Source organism: Triplophysa rosa, linkage group LG9 (genome assembly GCF_024868665.1).
Source record: "Triplophysa rosa linkage group LG9, Trosa_1v2, whole genome shotgun sequence".
Classification (NCBI taxonomy): Eukaryota; Metazoa; Chordata; class Actinopteri; order Cypriniformes; family Nemacheilidae; genus Triplophysa; species Triplophysa rosa.
The window spans coordinates 2,017,271-2,044,821 of NC_079898.1; the positions used below are offsets into that span (position 1 = coordinate 2,017,271).

General features: G+C 40.1%; 1 protein-coding gene across 5 annotated transcripts in view; it reads right to left on the minus strand.

The window, feature by feature from the left end:
- The window catches only part of heatr5b (HEAT repeat containing 5B), a 62,637-nt gene that overhangs the window by 26,763 nt on the left and 8,323 nt on the right, over window positions 1-27,551 (minus strand). For 3 of the 5 annotated variants that reach the window (XM_057342055.1, XM_057342053.1, XM_057342057.1), the window contains exons 3-16: window positions 26,974-27,185; window positions 19,512-19,620; window positions 18,059-18,208; window positions 17,231-17,402; window positions 16,847-17,001; window positions 15,979-16,228; window positions 15,612-15,767; window positions 15,246-15,499; window positions 14,967-15,078; window positions 12,777-12,929; window positions 12,595-12,694; window positions 12,333-12,442; window positions 11,531-11,694; window positions 11,277-11,452 (exon numbers count right to left, since the gene is read on the minus strand). In XM_057342055.1, the coding sequence (XP_057198038.1) occupies window positions 11,277-11,452; window positions 11,531-11,694; window positions 12,333-12,442; window positions 12,595-12,694; window positions 12,777-12,929; window positions 14,967-15,078; window positions 15,246-15,499; window positions 15,612-15,767; window positions 15,979-16,228; window positions 16,847-17,001; window positions 17,231-17,402; window positions 18,059-18,208; window positions 19,512-19,620; window positions 26,974-27,185 (2,273 nt within the window). The remainder of the gene's footprint in view (window positions 1-11,276; window positions 11,453-11,530; window positions 11,695-12,332; window positions 12,443-12,594; window positions 12,695-12,776; window positions 12,930-14,966; window positions 15,079-15,245; window positions 15,500-15,611; window positions 15,768-15,978; window positions 16,229-16,846; window positions 17,002-17,230; window positions 17,403-18,058; window positions 18,209-19,511; window positions 19,621-26,973; window positions 27,186-27,551) is intronic. The other 2 variants (XM_057342056.1, XM_057342054.1) reach the window with 1 other exon arrangement.

Here is a 27,551-nt window from a genome sequence, read left to right on the forward strand (position 1 = left end):
TACCTTGGGGCATCCAAATCTTCTATCCATCGCCTTCAATTGGTGCAAAATGCGGCTGCAAAATTTATTGCAAGGAAACAAAAGTCAGACCATGTGACTCCAATCTTAAAATCACTGCATTGGCTGCCTATCCATTTTAGGATTGAGTTTAAAATTTTACTTTGTTTTTAAATCACTACACAACCTGGCACCGAGTTATTTGTCCGAGCTTCTCCATCCCTATATTCCAACACGATCTCTGAGGTCTGGGGCCCAGGGTCTTCTATCCACCCCACGAGCACGGCTTAAGCAAAGGGGGGGAAAAGCATTTGCTATTGCTGACCACCGGCTCTGGAATGGCCTCCCTGCGTATATCAGATCAGCACAAACTGTCCACGCTTTTAAATCTTTAAAGGCATACTATTTCGACTTGGCATTTGATTTAGTATGAATTTTGCTCTTGTATGCATTGTCTGTTTTGTTTTGTTTTATTGTGATGAGCTGTTGCGTTTGAATGTCATGGTTTTAGGGTTTCATATATATATATATTTTTTTTTTTTATATTATTGTCCATACTGTTCAGCACTTTGGTCAGCCTGGTTGCTGTTTTTAAATGTGCTTTAGAAATAAAACAAACTTGAAACTTGAATGTGTTTCTAAGTGAGTTAACATTTAGATCGTTTTTTCTTTACCATATCAGACATTTACATGACAATACACGTAATTGATACATGTATCAAGAAGCAATATGTTATTCAGAGTGTTTGTACATTCATATTCATTATTTGTCAAGGAGAGAGTTATTTAATCCTTAACTGTATATTCGCGTTATGAAGAGCGGGTTTGAGTAATGAGCATATCGTGTAACCTGACACCGTTAGCCACCTGCAGCAGCGGGAAACTCACTCCACCAATATTGTTGTATTGAGGTCATATTGTCTGCAAAATATACTTGTCATATACTGTTGTAAGATTACATTTTCATGATTACATTTAATTGTTTATAATTAATAGTGACAATGTTTGCCACTCTGTATCTGCATTATATCTGGATTTATTATAATTTCCTGTTTTCTATAGAAAACCACATGCACATCACTGTTCAAATAAATACCTGGATTTTACAATCTCACTCTGGACTAGTTGCAGTTCTTTCTAACAGAAGAATTAGGCCAGTTGATGCCCAACGACCCCAATACGCACAAAACATCCCACAGGGTCTGAAGGTATTTTTAAAAAATAAAGGAAAACTGAGTTGTTTGGGACACTGTTCAAGAAACAAGCATTCTGCTCTCATGCAAAAACAAACTCCACCATATTCATTTACCATACTGGAACTTCAACAGGGACTGGGTTCTATGGCCATATGAAATGAGAGAGTTTTTTGGGCATGGGACAATTTTTTTTATCCCTGTGTGCACCAGAGTTAAATATCTTTATTGTTGTGGACCTTCTTTTATACCAGAGGTCCTAGACATCTTGTTCAGATACATGGCATCATGTATTATATCAAATACTAACAGATAAAAAAAATCGTATAATCTAGCCATGGCTAGATCTTCCATCAGCACATTGGTTCAAAACTAGGGCTGCAACTAACGATTATTTTAATTGTCGACTAATCTTTTTCCTGCTTCCTGTTTCCTGCATCGCTGCCGGCAGCTTGTTTGTATCAGTGCGCTTACCACTTCACTCTAATATTAGTGTATTTTATTATCGTTAATTATTATTGTCGTTGCTAACTTATCCTGATATCTCAATAATCCCTGTTCCTGTTATTTACTTGGAAGAGTCTAAACCAAAAGTGATAGTTAACTTAACGCCGTTAGCATAGCAATAGCGTGTTAGCTTGCTTTCTGTTCACACTGTGGAATATCATCTTGCCTCTTGTTTGTCTTGTGTGCTAACTGTTTCTCTTTTTAAGCGAGTATACTACGATCCATCGAGCAACCTTGGTAAAGTTGGAATTGCACTTCAAATCCGGTGAGTTATGGCTTCTATTCCTATTATTGTTACTTGCACCTCATGTCATATGTTTAGCTTAGCCTTCTCTGTCAGCTGCGAGGGTTTTATATGCGATAAATGCAGGGAAATAGTTAGGCTGACAGAGAAGATCTTAGAATTAGAGTCTCGCATCCAATCTTTATCTGAGGATAGTAAGAGTTTAACGACGATAGAAAACACTTTGGATGCGAGCAACATTAGCGCACACAGCTCGGTTCCGGTTGAAAATCCCCGCAGCTGGGAAACTTCGTGACTGTGAGACGGCGTAGTCGCAGGACAAAACATCACTCGACCGTTCCGATTACAGTCTCGAACAGGTTTGCCCCGCTCAGTGACGCACCGACTGAGAAACCTGCTGAAAGTGCCCTAGTTATCGGTGATTCTATTGTTCGGAACGTTAACATAGAGGCACCAGCCACCATAGTCACACCAAAATCAGTCATTAAACTGCTAGCTTTAAATAGTAGTGTCACGTGGCACATGATGCATCGCAATCGGGTCAATCATTGAGTGTTCTGAGAATCAGCATGTAATATTCTCTGGCCCCCTCATGCTTATCGTGGTGATGAGATTTATAGCAGATTATCATCACTAAATGGCTGGTTGTCTGAGTGGTGCCTGCAGAATGATATAGTTTTTATAAATAACTGGAAGAGTTTTGAGGGCAGACCTGACCTGTTGAAACGAGATGGTCTCCATCCCTCCTGGGCTGGGACTTCCATCCTGTCTAGAAATATGGCAAAAAGTCTTAATGCTAATGCTAAAACTTGACTCGCTGGGGCCCAGGTCAGGGAGCAGACAGTATGGCTTAACCAACTGTCTGCTTGCCGTCTCACGTCGCAGAATACACAAAATGTACAACATGTAGTAATCCGTTCTCCCAAACATCACAAAATAGAGACTGTGTCTGTCCCCCGGATTAGCAAACATAAAATAATGCGTAAACCTCTTGAAAGTAATTTAATAAACTTAAACAAACTAAACATGAACAAAATACAGATAATCAACTGTTACGACTCGGATTGCTAAATATTAGATCTCTCTCTAATAAAGCACTTTTTGTTAACGATATGATAACAGATCATAAAATAGACATGCTCTGTTTGACAGAAACATGGCTAAAACCAGATGATTATATTGCTTTAAATGAATCTGTCCCCCAAGATTATTATTATAAACACGAGCCTCGTCTAAAAGGCAGAGGGGGAGGTGTCGCAGCACTTTACAATAACTCTCTTAGCATTTCCCAGAAGTCGAACTCTAAATATAATTCTTTTGAAGTCATGGTTCTTCATGTTTCAACACCTAATACTAAAGATAAAACACTTTTTAAATTGATTCTAGCTATTGTATATAGGCCTCCAGGGCACCACACAGATTTTATTAAAGAATTTGGTGGGTTCTTATCAGAACTAGTACTGGCCGCAGATAGACTCCTTGTCGTTGGTGACTTTAACATCCACGTAGATAACGTTACAGATGCCTTAGGAATGGCTTTCAAAGACACTCTTAACTCCATGGGCATTAGTCAACATGTGTCAGGACCCACTCACCTTCGTAATCATACTTTAGATTTAATACTGTCTTACGGTATAAATGTGGACGACGTTAAAATCCTTCAGCAGAGTGAAGACATTTCGGATCATTATCTGGTATTATGTTTGCTTCACTGGCCTACGGCTGCAAATAAAACTCATTGTTACAAATATGGTAGAACAATAACTTCAACTACCAAAGATGCGTTTCTCGATAATCTGCCCAAATTGTCTCAAATCATGAGAAATAACGTTGAAGATCTTGACATTACCACTGAAAATTTTAATTCCACCTTCTCGGTAACGCTAGACAAAGTTGCTCCACTACGTTTAAAGAAGATTAAAAATGGCAGCCCCACACCGTGGTATAATGAACACACTCAGGCTCTAAAGAAAGCGGCCCGAAAAATGGAGCGCAACTTTAAGAAAACTAAATTAGAGGTATTTCGTACAGCATGGAAGGATAGTATTCGAAAATACAGGAAAGCCCTAAAACTTCTAGATCCGCCTACTTTTCATCACTAATAGAAGAAAACCAGCACAACCCTAGGTTTTTATTTAACACGGTGGCTAAATTAACAAAAAATAAATCGTCAGTGACTTCTGATCCTGTATATCAGCATAGCAGTGATGAATTTATGAACTACTTCACATATAAAATCCAAGATATTAGAGAAAAAATTATAACAATGCAATCAGAAGTGAAACCCGCTGAACAAACTAACTACAGCGCCCTTAAGGAGAAAATGCAATTATTTTATACCGTAGATCAAGATGAGCTGTCTAAAATTATTAGATCATCTAAATCAACAACATGCATACTAGACCCTATACCTACAAATCTACTGAAAGAGATGCTCCCAGAAATTATAGATCCTCTTCTTGGTATTATTAACTCATCTCTGACATTAGGACATGTGCCTAAAGCATATAAGGTGGCTGTTATAAGGCCCCTTGTCAAAAAACCCCAACTCGACCCTAGAGAACTAAGGAACTACAGGCCTATATCGAATCTACCTTTCATATCTAAAGTTCTGGAAAAAGTAGTTTCAACTCAATTATGCTCCTTCCTCCAAAGGAATGACATCAATGAAGAATTCCAGTCTGGATTTAGAGCATGTCACAGTACAGAGACTGCTTTGATCAGAGTTACAAATGATCTGCTATTGGCGTCTGACCGAGGTTGTATCTCGTTATTGGTGCTGCTAGACCTTAGTGCTGCATTCGATACCATTGACCACAGCACACTCCTACATAGACTCGAAAATTATGTCGGCATTAAGGGAATAGCTTTGAAATGGTTTAAATCTTATTTATCCGACCGTTTTCAATTTGTAGCAATAAACAATGAGGTGTCACGCAAATCGCAAGTCCAGTACGGTGTACCACAGGGCTCAGTCTTAGGGCCTCTGCTCTTCGCATTATACATGCTACCTCTAGGAGATATAATAAAGCGACACGGAGTTAGCTTTCACTGTTATGCTGATGATACTCAACTTTATATTTCCTCGAAGCCTCATGAAACACAGCAGTTCCATCGAATAATGGAATGCATAGTCGATATAAAAAACTGGATGAGTAACAACTTTTTATTACTGAACTCGGACAAAACGGAAGTGTTACTTATTGGACCGAAAACTGCTATAAGTAACAACCAAGAATACTGTTTAACTATTGACGGATGTTCCATAAAACCCTCGTCGTCAGCAAAGAATCTTGGCGTTCTATTCGATAGTAATCTGTCATTTGAGAGCCACGTCGCCAACACCTGTAAAATTGGTTTTTCCATTTTAAGAATATATCTAAACTACGTCATATGCTGTCAATGTCAGATGCAGAAAGTTAATTCATGCATCATGACATCAAGACTAGATACTGTAATGCACTGTTAGGTGGTTGCCCTGCAGGCTTATTACAAAAACTCCAATGGTCCAAAAGCGGCAGCTCGAGTTCTTACACGTACAAAAAAGTATGAACATATTAGCCCGGTTCTGTCAACCTTGCACTGGTTACCTATAAAGCATCGCGTTAACTTTAAAATCTTGCTTATTACCTATAAAGCCTACATGGTTTAGCTCCTCATACTTGAATGAACTCCTTTTGTATTACAGTCCTTCACGTGCATTACGCTCTCAGGCGTCCTGTCAGTTGGTAATACCTAGAATTTCAAAATCAAGTGCAGGTGGTAGATCCTTTTCCTATCTAGCGCCTAAACTTTGGAATAGTCTTCCCTGCACTGTCCGGGAGGCAGACACACTCTGTCAGTTTAAATCTAGACTAAAGACGCATCTTTTTAATCTTGCATACACTACTCTTCCATAATATAAATCTTCAGAGGGTTTAGGCTGCATTAGTTAGATCAACCGGAACCAAAAACACAACTGATGTACTTGTTGCATCAAAGAGTACAGAACAGTACTCTACTCTCAGCCAGTCTTGTCTCATTGTTCCAAGGTTACCACAGCGAGCAGGATGCAGTTCATGGCCTGACCTGATGGTAGAGCGGAGAATGGGAAGTGGGGACCTGACAAGAGCTGAGATGATAGAGCTGGATAAAGAAGGACGCGGTCTCTTGACATGTCTTCACCACAAAATTTCAAATGCTATTAGATTATTAATGATAATCTTAAACTATAATTTATTTTATTATTAAGTTTATTTATTTTATTTAGCCTTGTTGTGCAAGTTCTCTGGAGCTTGTGCAGAGGCAGCAGCTTTTGCCAGAGGGGAACTGGAATCCCCTGGTTGGGCCTGGGTTCTCCTGAGGTTTTTTTTCTCGATTAGAGTTTTGGGTTCCTCGCCACCGTTTGCATACTGTTTTTGCACTATCTGCCTGACCGGGGGGGCTGCTTTAGAATTTAAAGTTTTACTTAATTAATATTGCATATAGGAATTTATAGTCTGTTATATTTGACCTGTGCTTCTCTCTCCTTTATCCTAAATGTGTGCTCTCACTGAGCGTGTGTGTGTGTGGTTGTGTGTGTGTGTGTGTGTGTGTGTGTGTGTGTGTGTGTGTGTGTGTACTTGTCTGTGTACGTACGTGTGTGTGTGTGTGTGTGTGTGTGCGTGCGCATCCGTGTGTGTGTGTGTGTCTCTATGTCTATGTGTGTTAGTACGTGTGCATATTGTGTGTGTGGAGTGTTTTGTATGTGGGTATGTCTGTCTTCTGTGTTTTCAACCTTTTCTTGTTTCTGCAGGTACAACTTTAATTATTTTGCTTATAGTCAATATGTCTCATGTACAGCTGCTTTGTAACAATGAAAATTGTAAAAGCGCTATATAAATAAAGTTGAGTTGAGTTGAGTTAAAAATTTTCCGATTAGTCGACTAATCTAACAATATTTTTTCGATTAGTCGACTAATCTAACGATTATTTTTTATCTAATAAAGATTTTTTGGATTAATCCTTTGGCAAACTTTGCAAATAAACAATAAGTTCTAGTATTTTCTTACATTATAAAGCAAATCATACTTTTTACTCCACTACATTTTATAAATAAATATTGTTGTTTTAACATTTTAATCCGTGTTTACATTAAAATCACATCTTCTTTTAATTACGTTTTTATCTGTATCAAAGGTAAAAAAATGTTTTATTGCACTTATGCTTTTTGTTGTCCTTATGTTGTTCCAATTGCTTCCATTGTTTCCCTCATCTGTAGGTCGCTTTGGATAAAAGCGTCTGCTAAATGACTAAATGTAAATGTAAAAACATTAAAAAATGTGTATATGAAATACTAGAGCATGATATATGCTCTGTATTTTTTTCCTCCAAGTAATATCCGACTCTATTTTCAGTCTCATAATATAATTTAGTAAAAGTAAAATACTACTATCTGTCTCTGTTTATTGTACAAAACTATCACCGAATAAAAGATTCTAATGCAGAGTGGCGTTAAAGCGAGCCCGCGCACCCGGAACTCAGAATGATGCGCTTAATGCATTCGCTTCGTTATTTACAGTTATGCGCATCCCGGACGCACAATGATGCGCTTAAAGCACATACTCCTTCTGAACTCCCGGGGATCATTTTGCTCCCCAAAGTAAATAATAGTTAGAATACAACGAGAAGAGATGATATGTTACATGTTTAACACGCGTTGCATCAATCCGACAGTATACAGTTAAATCAGAGGTTTAAAAAGAGTTATTTCGTATCAAGACGCAACATATTCAGACTTCCAGTGCTTCTAATAAGCTAAGCTATACTCAGCTAGTAACGTTAACTCACAGTCTCTAGCAAAATACATTTTAAACAAAACCATAGACTATCATCTTGTCATTATGAAGAATAATGAAAACATTGGAACATCTTGGAAAGAGTAGCATCCTGACCGTCACCGTACACACGCATGCTGACTGGAGATTGACAGACAGCACCAGTGGAGGTCAGAGTTTCTTCATTATGCTATATGTGACCCTGGACAACAAAACCAGTCTTATGGGTCAATTTTTCGAAATTTAGATTTTTACATAATCTGAAAGCTGAATAAACGTTCTATTGATGTATGAGTTGTTAGAATAGGACAATATCTGGGTGAGATACAACTGTTTAAAACTCTGGAATCTGAGAGTGCAAAAAAATCAAAATATTGAGAAAATTGCCTTTGAAGTTGTTAATCAGAGGCAGTGGCAGACCATCCACTCACAAAAATAAAGTTTTTATATATTTAAGGTAGGAAATTTACAAAATATCTTCATGGAACATGATATTTACTTAATATCCTAATGATTTTTGGCATAAAAGAAAAATCGATAATCTTGACCCACACAATGTATTTTTGTCTTTTACTAAAAATGTTCCCGTGCTACTTAAGACTGGTTTTGTGATCCAGGGTCACATATTGGTTTATTCTTCGCATAAAGCTATCGAATGACATAAAAAGTGCATTGGTGGTTTCATGATAGTCAGTCCTTTTTGAAGCTTAAGAGTAATTTATGCAGGGTCACAATCTGCAAAGGTTCACATACACTAACTTACACTAGTACAATAGCGTTAATGTAAATCATTAATGTAAAGCATAGTTTTACATTACAAAAAAGTAATTTATTATGAAAGTCTACATCTACGTGCCCCTCTCCGTCCATTTGTGATTGCGTGTCCATGCTGTGATGATGGCATTCCGGGGGTAACATTAACGTTAGGGGGAATTCCTCCGTCCATTCACTAACTTACTGCGTCCGAGGCTCTCGATCGCTTTTTGTCGGGTGAATTATACTTGCTCTTGTTCTGCTGATTAATTTACACACCCCCGGCAACAGAAACTGCTATTACAGCAGATAAACATAAATAATACGAAGCGTCGACGCATTTCATGCACGTCGACGTATTTTAGTAGTCGACGTAATCGACGACGTGGTTGCAGCACTATTCAAAACAAACATCAAAATCAACACAAAAATGACGCACTGAGCACAAATTCAAGGTCCTGCCAAAGCCATCCCAGTTCCCTGATCTGAACACTATAGAAAATGAGTGGGATGAACGGAAGAAGAGGAAGAACCAACATTTGCAGGATCTGGAGAAATTCTGTTTGGAGGAATAGATCACTTGTCACGTATTCTTCAAACTCATCAGACATTATAAGAGAAACTCTAAGCTGTTTTTCTTGCAAATGGAGGTGGCAAAAATAATTAAATGAAGGGGGGTAATAATTGTGGCCAGAGTGTATTAGAGATTTCCAGTCCCTGCAAGACTTGGCGACCGCAGAATTTAACGCATAATCAAACCAACTCCGCAAAATTTGAGGCAACATTTAGATGAAAAATTTAGAGATTGCTGCAGATTTTCCACATAATTTGGTCAAAGATGTGCCATGTGACGTATTTTGTCAAAACCTACTCTAAAAGTCAAGCAGAGATACTATAGAAGGGAGATAGAAGGGTCAGTAACACTTACAATTTGCTAACAACATCCATTGAAAAAAAACTAGCCTCTGGTCTCCTTTCCTCCGTTCCGTTGAAGGTGTTAGCATTAGTCATTACGTTTTTTGGCTAAAGATTGCAGGCTAGTGGTTTGAGTCAAGTCAGCCTCACCGATGTGTGTGTCACGTTCTTAAACAACACACCTAGAAACAACATAAAGCCATCTGATCTATGAAGAAAGCTGTCATGTTTACTTCGGTGTCAATGAACATTCATCACAATCAACTAAACGCTGATTTCTTAAAAGTATGCGAGGTTCATGACATAAACTCATAAACATTATCGCAGAGACATTAAAACATACAACCATAAACATGAAGCGCCAAGAAACGAAACGTGAGCTGACAGTCAAAATGGTCTCTTGGGCGGGCCTTAAACTTAAAGCGCCGCGGCCAAGGTTTCGAGACCTTCAGTATGAATCTGCTGCATAAATAATGTTTTCACATGCGGTAGTTTCAAAGAGACCCCTATTTGCCAATTCAAGTAGTATTTTTATAACTTTTTTTGTTTAAAATTTTTTTTATTGTAATTTTTATCACAAAATTTGAATAAAGCCGCTGCAAAATTACGCATTTTTGGCCGCAGAAATAAAAAAAAAAACTTGTGTGGGGACTGGATTTCCTCCCACTCTCAATTGTTTTATTTTAATGAAGCATTGGATTTTTCAACATTTTTTAAATAAAATACCAAAAGGAGAACAGGATTCTTTGCTCATATTTACCAAGTGGGCTAATATTTTTGTCCCTAACTGTATATACATGCATACTGTGGGAATATTTTTCAGATAAAAGTATGAGTTTTCTTTCATTAAATCATTAAGCTGTGTGATTTTGTCATGTGCTTGCTATCTTACTCAGTAAAATAGTTACTGTGGCAAATGGGGGTTGGAGCCATAAATTATCTAGATCAACACACACACAAAGAGTCACAAAGAGTCATAAAGAAAAGAAATGTTATGAATCAATCCACTGCATATGTTTTAAGTATAATCATGAGTTGTGATGTGTTTTAATGAATCATAGGATTAAGAAACAAAGCTACATAATTAAAAGTATTAGATGATTAAGTGTTTTCTTTTTACTAAAAGAATGTTAAGAATGTTGGTATGTTGTCCGGCCACAGGGAACTGTTTCTAGGAGAACACTCCCCAAAAAAAACTGTCCTGGAGAACATTCCTCAGGACTGGCGATTGACCACAGGATATACGTTTTGAAATGTTATTTTACAGGAACTAAGAAAAAGGACTTCACGGTGATTGGTGGAAACGGAGCAGCACTCCTTAAAAGGCAGAGGAGGAGTCAGAAGATACGAGCGACGTCACATACTTAATAAATATGGGTGTTTTTGAATAATTTGGGTTGTTATTGGCTTGTGGTGGAGTGAGGAGATCGTCTGACAACCCAAAGCTTTGTTACCTTTTTACATCTGATAATAAAACTTCTGTTTAATTTTGGAGAACGTCTCTGTGCAAATTTTTGAGCATGCAGGACTGCCTTTAAAGTCCAACAATACGCACACAAAACTGATATAAAACAGAATGGAATTTAATTTATTAGGGCATTCCTCAAGTGGAATGGATTTGACTGACGACGCTCTAAAAAGTGAACATTAGAGACAGTAAAAGAGTGCGGGTTCAATATCAAGTGTGTGGGTCTTGTCCCACCCACATACAATGGTTCCGATGCCTATGCTGCCATCATGTGAAATAAAACAAATTGGCATTTTTTGAATGAAATGTTACAACAATCGTTGAGCAAACTCAAAAATCTCCCAACTATTTTTTTTCTGACTTCTGAAAGTAGGACAGAATGTAAATAATCTCTGCTTACTGACCTGTGTTTGAATGAGACGTGTGGAAAGACCACTCCAAAGAGAGCGACGGATGCATCGATGACAGACACACCCAGCGGCAGCGGTCCAGGGACGGCTTCGCCTACAGGTACCCGCAGGTAAATGGAGGACGGGTCGTGTTCCAGAGCTCCACTGCCCGATGCGCTGTTGGGCTGCAGCTGATCGAGACAAATAGGTAATTTAAAATGGAAGCCTACAACCAATTGCTGGCTCTAAATGGTGCCCAGCACGAGTACCTGATCTTCAATGGACTTGTGATCTGTTTCCTGGAGCCACGAGCCCATCAGTACACTGTCGTCATAATGACAGAGCGAGCGCAGAAGAGAGGTTGTGGTGTTGGCCGAGTTGTCTGTCAGCGTGAACTCTGTCACCAACTCCCGCAGCAAAGCGTTAAAACTGCCTGTCAATCATAATCAAACCATCATTAGCTTTGGTTTAGTCTTTCGGTAACGTACAGTGGACGTAAACCACTGGTGTCAAACATTGCACAGTTTTGCTCCAACCCTAATTAAACACACCTGATTCAGCTAATCAAGATCTTCAAGAAACTTCAAGGCAGGTGTTGCTAGGAGCTAAACTTTGAGGATCCCCCACTGTGTCATCTGGAGGTCGCATTTTCGGGGAGTTTGGCGTGTGTGCCGCGTCATGTCAAATGAAGTGTTCAGCGCACCATGTCATCCTATGTGCATCAGGCATAATCTCAAGATACGTGCCTGCTGCAGACGCGCCAAAGGGGCTTATGATAAAAGAGACATCATCAGTGTCACAAGACACTCGCTTAGTCTCACTTGTAATCAGAGTTAAGTGTTAAGTGAGTGTCTTGCAAGTGACTTGTGAACACGAGTGTCTCTTTTATCATAAACCCCTTCGACGCATCTGCAGCAGGCACGTATTTTGACATGATGCTTGATGCACATAGGATCACATGACGCGCCAAACACATATTTTGTATTCCTGCTTCCCCGAAAATGCGAAATCCTGGCCATGGGTGTCCCCAGGAAGTGCCACATCTGGTCACCCTAGTCTAAACTGACTTACCTTCATATGTTTTGGGCGGCAGTAGAGCCAGTATGTCATAGAGTCGCAGCCGGACCATAGCAGCACTAGCCTTCAGATGAGAACCGTGAACCTTTATCACTGCAGGAACACTAACAAACAACAGCAACATTTAAACAACTCTCAATCCCACGGATGTTTGTGTGAAAGGAGCATTGCATCCGCGTCCTGCATATTTGCGGCCTGAGATATGCAGACACACACTCCAGAACACAAACATGATGGTGAAAGATGTGACACTCACTGAGACATCATGGTCATGGCGCACTCGATGGGTGTCATCAGCCTACGGATCACGTCCTCAGTCAACAGCTCTGGACAATGAGCCACAAAGCTGCGCATGGCTGTAAAAAACAACACATCACATTTACTCACACACTCACGCATGCTTAAGAAAGTCGTTGAGAAATCATCTGAGGTGTTTACCGCACAGAGCGCCGGCACGTCCCTCCAGCATCACCTGCCAGCTAAAGGGGTCTCCTCGCGCTTTCTCGGCCTCCAGCTCTTTCTGCGAGCGAGGAAACACGTTACGCCACAGCAGCAACATCTTGGGCAGGTGGTAGCGGACTAGAGAGGGTCCTGATGAGAATGTCATGAGGGTTTATTAGTTGCATGAGACCGTGAGCTTCAAATGCATCCATGTCTGTGTATCGCACACAACAACAAAACAGCCTTCTGAGTCAACAGTGGGCCTTAAACACGAAGCCAGTATTTGTCAGGCTTGCACCACGCATTCCCGGGCCCCCACTAACCCCACGCCGTCCTCAACTCTCCTCCTATCCTCTCACAGAGACTGATGTCTCCAAAATTCTCTTTTCCACCAGGTCTACAGCCTTGACCCTGTCCCTTCTCATCTCCTACAGACTGCCTCTCTGTCACTTCTGCCTCAATTCACACACATTCGAAACATTTCCATCGCTATACGAACCTTCCCCACCTCATTGGCAGTTGTGGCCTAATGGTTAGAGAGTCAGACTCCTGACCAGAAGGTCACCGGTTCGATTCTCAGTGCCGGCGGGTAATGACTACCCTTGTGCCCTTGAGCAAGGCACCTTAACCCCGTTTGCCCCCCGGGCGCTGCAGTGATAACTGCCCACTGCTCCGGGGATGTGTGTTCATTACTTGCAGTGCGCGTGTTCACTACTCACTGGATGGGTTAAATGCAGAGGTCACATTTCAGGTATGGATCACCATATCTGACAGATAGGTCTGTCACTTTCACTTCATTCACACAGGCATGGGTACCCGCCAAATGATGATACGCAGCTTTATCTGCCCAAGCATCTCGGTTTGTATCTCTGCATGCATTCTCTTCTCTTCCTAGATGAAGGAACATCACCTCCAACTCAAACTTGCCAAGACAGAAGTCCAACACCCACCAAATCTGCAAAGAACAATTTACCACCCACATCGCAACAACTACTCGCCCATGCAGGTACCACATCAGAAAAAGTCTGACCTTCATGTCTGAGCATGATACTTAGCTCCTAGCCCACGCTCTTGTCATATCAAGACTGGACTACTGCAGTGCTCTACTGTCTGACCTTCAAACTGATCCAGAATGCAGCTGAGCAGCACGTCTGGTCTTTAATCAGTCAAAATTGTCACACCCCTCCTGATGTCACCACATTGGCTCTGTAAATGAGTTGTTTCATCACAACGAGGCACCAGAGATTTACGCATTCACTTCCTCTCTGGTGGAATAGACTGCCAGCCTTCACCAGACCATCACAACATTCAAGAAACAACTGAAAACATACCTGTTCCACAGTTACCTGACTAACCCCGCCCTAGCTGTCAAATTTCTAGCTCCTTTGAAATATTCATTTAAATAAGAACTCTTTTACGTCCAAGGGGCGGTTTCCCAGACAAGGATTAGCTTAAGACAGGACTAAGCCTTAGTTAAATTAGGATAATTAAGTTGTTTTAAAAAACATACTTTACAAAAAAAATATTACTGTGTGCATCTTGAGACAAAACAATCACAGTGATATATTTTAAGATATGTCAGTGCAAGTTGTTTTCGATCAAGGCATCTCTCACATTTAAGTTAGTCTGAGACTATGCTTAAACCCTGTCTGGGAAACCGCCCCTATATCTTTTACAGTATGTGGTTGTTCTTTCTTTTGTTACAGCTTCAATCCAACCTGAAAACATGGCACTTATTGCTTAGCCTTTGGACAACGTCTCTCATTTGTATGTCGCTTTGGATAAAAAGGAAACCATAAACTAAACATATTTTATAATGTAATGTTTTGTGTCAGGTAGGATAAGCACAGTCCAAGTTTAAAGCTGTGTGCAAGTTTTCTGCTGGAGTGAGTAGAAGACTTGCTTGTTGTTGTTTAAGGCCGCTTTTAATACATATTTTTGTACAATTATGGTATCTCCGGGTCTGTCTAACACATTGTACTGTGTGTTTTTTAGCAGGTCTTGTGAATCACAGAGGACCACGGTTTCAGCATTAAAATCTTCTTTACTGTTCAACAAGTCTCGGATGACCTGAGGGCGAGCACATTTATCTTGAAATTAATTCTGTTCAGATCTGCAGATTTCCCCCACAAATCAGGCCAGAACATGTGAAAACAGATTTCTTTGGTTCTTGTTTTCTGGACTCACCTAAAGTCATGAGAGCACCTAGGAGCAGCCAGCCTGCTTGAGTCCTCTGCAGAGACAGACGGCTGTTCTGAGACGCAGAACGCAGAAGATCTTCAGCTATACTCACCACCATCTGAAAGAAATCACTCAACTCATCACTCTCACGTTTCTGCAGTCAAAATACATTGTGAAAAGCCAATTTCTTAGATAACAACCTCTTTCATATATAAAAGAATCTCTGGAATAATCTCTGGAGATGCTACGTGAAGGCATCACAGATCTGTAACCTGTCAAACAGACCTTGCCCTTGGAGTGTGGGATGCCCAGTGGACACTGATAGACTCCACCCAGAAGAGCAGCCATGGCAAAGCTGTAGCCGCTGACGGCCTCGGGTGAGTTCTTCAGGTTATTGATGCATTCAGCGCAGCGCTCCAGCAGAGGCGTCAGCTGGTGCGGCACGGCTACGGCAACACAGCGCAGGCACCAAGCCGCTGCCAGACGGGCCGCCATGCTCGGGTGCAACAGCACCGACGTTACCGTCTCCAAAAAACCTGCTTGCAACATAAACCGACAAACAAGCTGTTGCTTTGTTCTTTATTTCTAGTGTGGTTTTCAATGTTGCATGCCTATAATCACGATCTGTCATGCCATGTTCATGCATCATACCGACAGATGGTTCCTGGATGAGAGGGGACGCAGTAGCGCTCAGACTCTGCACCAGACTGCCCAGTTCTTTAAGAGCGCACACCATCACATGCTGACTAGCTGACACGTCTGCAGCTCCGGTCCGGTTCTCACCGCTGGGGTCGTTCACTACAGCCTCTGTGAGAGAGAGAAAGTCATTACTGTCCCACAGGCCCAAGTAACTGCAGCATACGTCTGAGCTAATAAAGGGATTTCTGGTTACCACATTGTGTGTAAAGGCTATCGATCAGGAGTGGGCCACTGAAAACTGGGTGTCAATAGCCTGCTGATAAGTGTGAAATGAACCCACTCCTGTCAGGACGGATGGTCAGACTGATTTTCATCTTACCCACTGCTTTCATCTGTTTGCTGATGGCCAGACAGATTTCCTTAGCAGCCGCGATTTGAGCCTTCTCGCCCAGAAGGCCGCCCAGAGTCGCACGCAAGGCGAAGGAGACGCAGCGGCGTGAATACACAGCCTCGACGTGAGTCTGTGTGGCCCGCGGGTGAGCCACCAGCTCCAGTAAATGAGATAAAAATGCAGCAAAGTTACGTTCCAACCACTGACCTCCCAATGTGGTAACGAACACAACGTATGCCTGTGTGAAAAGATAAACTTGTGTTACAAACTGAAAGATCTTTACAATTCATATTCCTTTGAAGAATAAAAAAACAGCTAAAAACATCAACTTATTTTGCTAAGATTAACAATTGACACCTAATGAAGCACTTATGAGAAGGGAAAGTATCATACACTCACAGAACATGGCAGAACTTCTAGACAAAAATAGTCGCATTCTACATGGAATTTGCCAATGAATCCTTCTGCTGTGACTGTATTGCTTAGATGGGTCAGAAAACTGGTTCTGTTTGAACAACTGAAGGAATTAATGAATCTGATTCATTCACTCAATGAATATTTCTGTTAATCTACTGATGAAGGTCATGAAGTCCTACATGTGTGAACAAATGGACTGCAGGTAAAGACATACTTCAACCAAAGTGACAAGCGTCTATAAAAGAAAAGACGCAATACCCAACAACATGACATGAACATGTACCGTAGTAATATCATGGTACTATTTACAGTACAATGTTACAGGAGATTCAGTAGGCTATAAAGTAAGAGTCGTAACACGTCCATGTAATCAATTATGTAAATCCTTTGACTTTCGTGTTGATGTGTAAAACATGCTTTTTTGTGTTTGCAGACTTACCTGCGTGACACCAACCCGCACCTCCCGACTGACGGACGCTCCCTTCAGCATCTCTCCTCCGCTCTTCAGAAAGCCAGAACCTCCACGGAGGAAACCTGTGGCCATCAACTCCAGAACCTCCTCCAGAGTCGCTCGCTTCACATTCTGACGCATTACTAAGCAACACACAACAGAGACCCTCAGAAATCACTTCAGATCTACACTAGTTGCTAGTCCTACAAGTATTGTGTGGATGACCCAAAAACACTTTCTAGTTGTAAAATGCTAATTATACAACACTGGAAAAGTATGATAGCATGCTATTCAAAACATACCTATGATATAAGAGACATGAAGAAAGAAGAGAGCGTTCAACGGTACTCATAAAACCATGAGAGCTGTCACCTGTGGCCTGTTTGGGCATCAGTGCTGTGGCCATGGAGGTTCCCAGGAGTGTGGAGACAGCAACACGTACACCATACGTAGAGCCTTCAAGAGCTTTAAAACACAGCGTGGCCACATTCTCCAGCTCGCTGGTCCAGATGAACACTGCCTCGTTCTGAAGCTCTAACAAACACTGTCAAAGACAAAGACCAATGACCATCACACGATTATACACTCACCGGCCACTTTTTTAGGTACACATTGCTAGTTCAGGGTTGAACCCCTTTTGCCTTCAGAACTGCCTTATTTCTTCATTCCAAGTGTTAGAAACATTCCTCTGAGATCCTCTTGGTCCATATTGACAGCTGCACATCCATGATGCCAATCTCCAGTTCCACCACATCCCAAAGGTGATCAATTGCAGGAGCCAGGAGCCCTTATAGGTGAGACAGTTTTCCAACGACCAACTCAAAATTATAACAGTTTTTTGAGGGGGTCGTTGGAAAGCTTGATTTCAAACTAAATACTTCAGATACGCTTCATGGTGATACATAACCGTTCATTTCAAATTTCATCTCGAATCCTTTTAATACCACTTATGCGCTTTCAAAACGATTTCTTTCCAAAAGGTTTCTTTAGGTGATTTAAGCGTTCATGATCACATGATCGTAAATGACACATTCAGCTGTAATAAACCTGAGTACATATTCAAGTATCGTTCATATTCATTTCTGAGCAGAGTGATAAGCCACTGGAGAGTGTGTTAGTGATGTTTATCATGCCTGTGAACATCTCAAGCAACTTCAACCATGAGAAACTGAATGTAATACTGCCACGTGTGAAGCTCACCTTTGCGACAGCGCAGCGGACGGCCATGGATCTGTCAGTCAGCAGGGATCGAGCGTTCTTGTAAATATCTCTGTGACAGGAGGCGGCCGCCCCACCCAGACCGTGAAGAACCTTCTGCAAACTGAGCAGGATCTCACCTCGACCCTGAGACTGTATTAAAACACACACACATACAGGGGTTTAAATTTCATCAATTACCATTTTTAGTATATAGCGCTTTTCACAATTTTGCATTTATTGCAAATCAGCTTTACATACAATTAGGCAGTGAATACTGTAGTAAAGAAAAACAAATCATAAATAATTAAATGAAACAATATATGGTATTATAATACATGTTAATACTGCAATTTTTTTAACGGAAATAAATTCTGAAACTAAATGCGGAAACCAAAAGCTGTTTACAAGCATTATTACAGTATGATCTGATATTGTGTCAATACTTAAGGGAATATCAATACAATATCCTTAAAAGAAAAGTTCACCCAAAACATATCATTAGCCTATTCTTTACTCTCCCCTAAGCTTTTCTTTGTGAATCACAATCGGAGCATATATCCATCATAAAAGCAATACATATGACTCCAGGGTTACATGTCCAGGTCTTATGACACAAACCGATACATTTGTAAGCAAAAACGACTGCTATTTTGAGCTAATTTAGTCACGTTTGGATGTACAGTACACAAGATTATCACCGTTCTCACTCAAAATGGCTCCACGCAGGCTCAACGAATCTCATCTTTTGAATCTGATTCTAGTGGTTACAAGACACACGACAACCAGTGAGAATAAAAACTTGAGATTTGTAGCGCTGTGCAGCAGCAATGTTCTCACCGCAATCTCGTTGCATTCAAAAGAAAAGATTTGTGTGGCCATTTTGAGTGAGAACAGTGATAGTCTTGTTTACATCCAAACGAGCTCAAAATATTACTCATTTTGGCTCAAAAATGTATCGTTTCACATCATAAGACATGTTTTATCATTGACATTTAACCCTGGAGATGTGTGGACAAAGCCAAGAACAGCCTGTCGATGATTACTCCAAATGTGTTCGCCAGAGGACATGTACACATAGGAAGGCATGAGTAAATAATGGCAAAAAATGTCATTCTAGTGTAAACTAGTAAACATCAGTACAGGAAACTTAAAATTACAGTACAACTGGAAAATAAGAACATAACGTGCAAATACAATGTACATGTTAATTAGGGTCAAATGCATAATTTAAGTTAAATGTCATTTATCTAGTATAAAACCCAAGAAGCAATGCCAATAAAGCCACAGCGGCAAGGAATCAAAACTATGTGGAAAAAAAACCTTGGAAGAAACCAAACTCAGCTGGGAGGGCCCATTCTCCTCTGGCATATTAACATAACACTACAGAGAGGATGAATACTGCCTGTAAGCTTTGAGATACAGAAAGAATGGGATGATCAAATGATGTGTGCACCTCTGCGCTCTTCAGAGCCTTGAGGAGGTTATTGATGGTTTCAGGAAAAGAGCTGCCCAACATTCGGCCCATTCGCTCGTAGAACGCCCCGACACAGGCCACTGCAGCACTGAGGTCACAAAAACATGAAAACACAATTCATTATCAGCGTTTCAAACTGGCCGTTTGGCATCGATTTATACTAGCAATGTTTAAGGACAACATGAAATTTGCTTATTCACTTCATACATGCAGAATGCATGTGTTGGACCAAAGAGTTGCTCTACATTTGAAACCAGGGTTTTTCCAGCATAGAGAATTTGGAGGTGGTTGCCTCTGACATAATTTTGTGAGAAGGGCGTCATTTGACAGTCAGGTTACGTTATTAATCTGTTGGTTAGGTTGTGAGGATGTATATGGACTGGACCATATTCGTTCCAGCGTCAAACCAAACAATGTTCTTGCGACGTAACTTTGTTTGTCCCATATTGGTCGTGACTCGTGACTATGTAACATTGGATGTGGTTTGAACGTGGTGATTACCTTCTAGACGTCCCTGGAACAGACCATATTCGTTGCAATGAAGTAGCAAATAATGTTTCTGGGATGTGACGAGTATGTCCCAATGACCAAACAGACACGTTGTTAACATAGTTCATCTAATTTAATTTAAACATCGTCCCTCACAATATGGAGGATTAAATTCATTTGTCCATTGTAGATCTTTTTTTTTTCCATAACTGCAGTAATTGTCTATCAAATATGTATAAAACACAGTATAACGATAGATAAAACTGCACTGTACATCAGTTTCGCTAAAATATGTCAGGCAGTGAAGTCAAACAGAATGGTGTTTTTGTTTAAATGCATGGCTCTTTGCAGAACGCACATATCAGACACGCAAAATATACAAAATATAAATTGTTTTATCTTTGCAGCAGTGAAAAGTCGGATTTATAGAATTCATCTTGACATTATAACAGATTCTACGCTAATAATTTTCCCAAACAATAACAATATACCAGTGTCCAGGTCATCTGAAGACCAGTATATCACATCGCTACATTTCCTGTGGGATTCATTCACAACGTTATTTGAAGATGTGACCACAACATTTCTTGGATCCAAAAAATGGAACTTTACCAAGACGTTCTCAGAACTTGGTCACAAAGTAATGTCACGCTGACCACATGAAGACTAACTGGTGACGTCTTCAGAACGCACTGTGTTTGCTGGGAACTGTTGAATTTATGGATTATTCATTTATAACTGTGGAGGCGCTGTTTCGTTATCAGCACAGTGAGGCGCTGACAAAACTTCGAATGAACACACTTTCATTTTCTTAAAAAGGTTTTTAAAATCAACGTGACATCCCATTAGTGTGATATGTTCAGCTGTGTAGTTACTGGATGGCTCGGCGACTACACTTCACACATTAAGGAGATGAATCATTAAATGGACACTTCACCCAAAAATGAAAATTCTGTCATCATTTACTCACCTTCGAGTTGTTCCAAATCTGGATAAATTTCTTTGTTCTGATGAACGCAGAGAAAGATATTTGGAAAAATGCTGATAGCCAAACAGATCTCAACACCCATTGACTCCCATAGTAGGAAATATTACTTTATCACTTTTTTTGTTCTGTTGAACACAAAAGAAGACATTTTGAAGAATGTAGGAAAGCAAACCGTTTTTGGGTGAAGTATCCCTTTAATGTACATGAAACAATGAACACACCGTTCGATTAGTTCAGCAGGGTTTCCTGCATTAAAAAATAAGCTCAGGAGAAGCGATCTCCTAAACAGCCCCTCACCACTCTCTCGTTGGCGTTTTCAGTATGAACACACAACGTGATCAGTACAACTTGCAAACGACTGACTCATTTGAACCCATTCGTTTTAATAAACAGTTGAACAATCGGAGATCGGCAAATCAGTGAACGCAAAGTGGAGGATGTGAACGAGCTGGTTAATAAGATTTACCCTAAATCAGGGATCTCCAGCCCTGCTCCTGGAGAGCTAGCCTCCTGCAGACTGCACCTCCAACCCTGCTCCATCACACCTGTTTGTAATTATCAAGCAACCCTGAACACCCTGATTAGCTGCTTCGGCTGTGTTTGATTGGGGTTGGAGATGAAATTACACCAGCTAGTTTTGACTTAAATGGCCTCTAAGTTACAACTTATGCACTACTAAATATTTTTGAGTTGCATTATTCAACTTAGTTGAAGCATAACATTACGTTTAAACTAAATATTTACGGAAGCCTCCTGTCAAGTGCACCTGTAGGAATAAAATAGTAGACTCATTCTTCAATACTTTAAACATATATGATAATGCTGACATTTACAGTGACATACCTTTAAAACAGAGAACATCATGTGATGACATTACTTTATTAGTGTTTCTAACAAGAACACGTCCTAGTGCGCCTCAGTGTGTGTATATGTTGCACGTCAAAATAATATCATCTTTTTTTTCATTGGCGGTTGCCAGTCAAATGAAATCACCCGTATTACATTTCATTTATTATGTTGTATTGTTTTTAATCAGCATTTGTTTATTAATCTTGTTTAATTTGAAATATTTAATGAAATACCTATACATTATGTTATTCATGATTAGGTATTATATTTTTATTATGTGAGGTAAAATAACTTTAAATCAAGAACGTTTTGAAATTCACAACATTTCAACACTACTTTTTCTCACAAATTTAAAGGCTGCTATTGGACTGTTGAAGGTAACTGTCATATTATGCATCTGCGCGGTACTTTACGAAGAGCTTACGAACTACTAACTACTGTACGTTCTGCCTTAAGACAAATTGTGCAACCGAATAACGTACAGAGTTAGTTATAAACTAGCTAGTAGTTAAGCCTCTAGTGTGGACTTTACGTTCTCATTTAAGAAAGAACTTACGAATGGCTGGTGCAACCCTACCCAGGATGGTAGCTCACCAGGAACGGGGTTGGAGACCCCTGCCCTAAATAATACCAAATATTATTGTATTAACAAACATTCAGCTCTAATAAGAAATGTCCACTTTTTAAATCCTCATGAGCATCCCTGCAATAAATATTTCAGTTTGCAAATACGTTACAAATACTGCTTTTTATTTCTGAATTTTTTTTCTGTCTTATTCTTTGTCATACATTAAACAATGTATTTTATTTCTTAATGTTATTATGTTATTTCAGGGCTCTAGACTGCAGCCAAATGGTTGCATTTTACGACTATTTTTCCTGCCGGTGCAACCAGTTTTTCTTAGTGATAGTTCACCCAAAAATGAAAATTCTGTCATCATTTTGCCCAAACCTGTATAAATTTCTTTGTTCTGCTGAACACAGAGGAAGATATTTGGAAGAATATCAGTAACTGAGCAGATGCCCAATAACCCCATTTACTGCCATAGTAGTTTAGCAGAACAAAGACATTTATACAGGTTTGAAACAATCTGAGGGGGAGAAAATAATAACAAAATTTTCATTTTTGGCTGAACTATCCTTTTAATGGTCGCACCGGTGCGACGGCCAAACTGATCAATGTATAATTTTTGCACATTATAAATGTAATGTGCAGAAATGTTATATTGTGTATGTTATATCCAGTCTCTTCAAATATGTGGGCGGTTAATAAAGATGTTGTTTGTTTAAAAATTAGCTTGGATGTTTTCAGAGATGTGAGCTCCAGGCAACCACAAAGTGCTCGGTGCTCATGTATCCCGCTGAACGCAGCCTCAGCTCGGCAAGTCGTTCTAAAACTCACCACTGGGTCTGATGTCTGATGTCTGTAGTGGTTAAACATGAGATATAATTCATTTTGGGCGTATGTCTAATGGTCAGTTTTGGTCTTATACAGTGGCAAGAAAAAGTATTGTCATTTTACTGGTTTTCTGCTTGAATTTGTCATGAAATATGATCTGATCTTCACCAAAGTCACAAATAACAACAAACACAATATGATAAATCACAAACAGTCATGATCTTTCATGTCTTTATGTAATACACCCATTGAACATAGAAAGTGATGGTGGAAGAAGTAAGTGAACCAGCAGGCTTCTGGTGACAGTAAATGCCATTTGGAGTCCGGTGTTAGCAAACCATGAGTCCAATCAATGAAAGGAGAATAAGGTGTGGTTTAGAGCTAAATTGACTTATATAAACAGTGTCAGTGTGCTATTCAAAAGCAGCATTAGCGGATGTGAGCCATGCCTTGAAAAAAAAATTAGCAGAAGACCTATGATCAAGAGCTGTTGATATGCATGTAGCTGGAAAAGGTTACAGAGTAATTACAAAGATATTAGATATTCATCAGTCCACAGTTAGATAAAATGGAGATGATATGGTGCGGCTAATCTCCATAGAAGTGGGCGCCTAGCTAAGATGACTCCAAAGGCACAACGCAGAATGCTCAATGAGGTAGCAGCTAAAGACTTATAGGATTCATTAAAGGAAAAGTTCATCTTAAAATCAAAATTGTGTGATTTTTTACTCACCCACATGACATTCAACATGTTTTAAGAGCTCACGGCGTCTTCGGAGCACAAATAAAGATATTTAGGTGACATCCGAGAGATTTCCAGGCCTCCTCATAGACATCGTGGTCATAGTTGTTGTCAAGGTCCAGAAAAGTACTAAAGACATCGTGAAATTGGTCTATCCGCTCATAATGGCTCAACTGAATTTTTTTGAAGTGACAACAATACTTTATGTGTCAAAAACAAATCAAAATAACGAGTTTAATGAATATATTCTCCTCTGTCTTGTCAGTGTATGGCGCGTGTTCACTTCGAAGCTTTTGTTTTGTCAGCTTAGGAATATTGTGTTCGTTGATATTTGTGACTTCAGATCATATTTCATGACCAATTCAAGCAGAAAACCAGGAAAATGACAATGGTTCACATACTTTTTCTTGCCACTGTAACTCTGTTATTTGTACCTTGTCAAATCGTTTTTGACTGAGGGCAAAGTTAAGTTTCATAGCAAAATATTTTTGATTTAACTTTGTACTGGAGCACTGCCTTGTACTTTTGACTAAATTATTAGCTTTTAAAATTCGTAAAGAACAAACGTCTACTACGTTTAATAAAGGATTGTGTCAATCATTCAATTATTTTATCGTTGTGTGTGTGTAAACTGGTCAATGACGACTTGGATTGTGCGCGGCAGTGGGAAACATCAGTGGCGCAAGTGATCACACACACCCTGCACTGGTGGCAGGTCGAGTTCTACTCATCTTTCCACATGAAATAACAACTAGAAGCACATGCGCGAGTACTTGTAAAAAATCAGTCTCGAAAACTGTCTTGAGCACTGTGTACTATTTCATATTACTCAGTTTAAATATAAATCTAGATGGAAATAAATATGAACTTGAACTGGGATTGACGTAGAGCAGGGGTCCCCAGGTTCGGGCCGGTGTCCTGTAGAGTTTAGCTTCAACCCCAATTAAAACTCTAACCTGAAGCAGCTAATCAAGATCTCACTAGACACAGCAGAAACTGGCAGGCAGGTGTGTTTTGAAGCAGGTTGGAGCTAAACTCTGCAGGACACCGGCCCTCCAGGAACAAGTTTGGGGACCCCTGACGTAGAGGGTTCTGCTCCCTACCAGTGGAAACGCGAGCCGGTTCTGAAAAGTGCCATCCTCATCCGAGAACTAGCTCCAGTACCAGCCCCGGTGGAAAAGCGGTAAGAGTGAAGCGCTCTGATGCTTCGATCGATCAGCATCATCCGATAATCACGTTTTATGACTCGATAGGTACTCACTAACCTTGGCCGATCTCATGAACCGATCTTGAGAACCAGCATTTGATGATGGTATGAGGCACCGCAATCATGTCATCACCGGTGTGTAATTACTAGGGCTGTGCGAGACTAATCGACTAGTCGTTGAAACGGTAAGCTCCTACTAGTCGACACTGAAAACAACAGTCGATTACACGAAAAAAATATAAAATAATAGTGTAAAATAATTTAAATGACTTTCATTTTAATGTTTCGTTTAAAAACCTTTTAAATTACATCCTATAACAATATGTTTGAAAAAAGAATTATTAATAGTCTTGTATCTTGTATTAATTGTAGTGTACCAGGAACGAAATGTTTTAATTTTAGCTCTAGATCTAGCATGCGTTTCCTCTGTGCCAATTGCAGCACGCTCAGAAATGACCACTTGAAAGATGAGTTGTGGGGGTGTTTTGAAGGAGGAAAACGGGTAGGTTTTACGCTAACTGTCATATCAAAGTGGCATAATAATAATTTCACTGGAGCAATGCGTAACCGTATTGGGTTCTTTTTGCCACGATGCGGAAAATGTAGACTGAAACGCAGAATGCAGGCATAAAACGAAAAAGTAGAAAATTAGAGGTGCACCGATTGACCGGCCAGAGATCGGAATCGGCCGGTTTTTCGTATGATCGGCCCGACCGGTGACCAGCCTCTCACATCTCGCCGATTCCAAGCCGATCTTCTGTTGCCCGTGATGCGGGCAAGAACGTCACAGGCGTCAGTACACTCAAAGCCGCAAGTAAACATGTAAACGTGAGCGCGCACAGCCTGTCTTTCACGGCTCGTTTATACTCGCATGTGTGTCCACCGGACCGCGAGTCTCTGCTGACTGACACGCAACTTTCATATCAGCAAATGCAGAAATATTAATGATCATAACATAAGGAACATAAGTGGAACACGTATGCCTGTTTTAGCTACATTAAACATTGGATATGAACAGTTTGATTAATAGCCTACATTCTTTAGTCTTTAAAATGTATTACATAGGCCCTACGCAAAGTTTTTGGACCGCCTTCTGGGCCATTAGTTTTAGACTAGTCGACTACACGGTTACAAAACTTTTGTTTATACAACTGTCAAATTAGTTGTAGCGCACTTCCCTAGTAATTACTATGACGTTTCAAGAAACATTTGTTATTTGCCGTGTATGTTCCAAGGAAATCTCACGCGGAGGAGCATTGTCCAAACATTTAACACCACGAACCTGATTCGCCACGAGCCACACCGAGATGTATGGCGAATGCAAAAAACTGCTTTTTTGTAGCTCGTTTTTTGTTCTTTTTGGAGTTTATTCAGTTTATTTGTTCCTCCTCAGTCTTACACTGGACAATGTTTTAATTAAGTGCTTTGAGTTACATGAGACTGCTCCGTTTTGTTTCGATTTATTTTTGTCTTATATTAAGTATCCTGATATGCATATTGTTATGTTAAGCCCAATTTTAATGGCATAATACAATGTTCACTGTATAATGAATATTTTTTTTTATTCTGTTAGTACTCTGTTCATATAATAGTTACATAACATAATTACATAATTTGTATTTACTGTCATTTATATGTACTGTAAAAATATAACAAAAATTGAACAAAAGCAACATCTTTGGCATTTCTTTATCTGAAAAAAGGTTAACGCTGATCAAAGAGCTTACATATCGGTTATATAAAGCTTGAAGCATTGAAATCACTCACAGTTTGGTGGGTAGATACGCGGGCGTGTCGTCTTTACTCTTGATGATGTCATTACACTTGTCGAGCGTCTGGAAGACGGTGAAGGTGTCTCCGATGCTGTAGAGCACAGCCAGGTTCTTGGCCAGCAGTTTTCTGGTGGGCGGGCCAGGAGAGCTGCTGATCAAACCCGTCAGCTGTTCCACCAACTTCTTCTGTTTCTCCTTCACATCAACCTTAACACCACACACCATATGAAAACATACATAATGAATAATAAAGGCCTTTTAATAAACACATGTTTTATTAGATCAAGTCAAACAATTGTTGTTGTGTAAATGAAAAAGCAGAAATTTCTCAACACTACCTCTAGTATCAAAGTCAGCTCTGATATGGTCTCGCATAGCCAGACCTTCATACTGGCCCTCCCAAGAGGCCATCTGACTGACAAGTGAAGCAACCAATCACGTTTCGTTTTGTGCCGCGTCATGTGTAGAGGCGTGGAAATGTCCCCGCAGTAACAGACCGGTGTACATTCACGAATGTGTCAAAAGTTAACAGTAGGGGTGGGCGGGATGACCAAAAATCTATTTCACGGAATG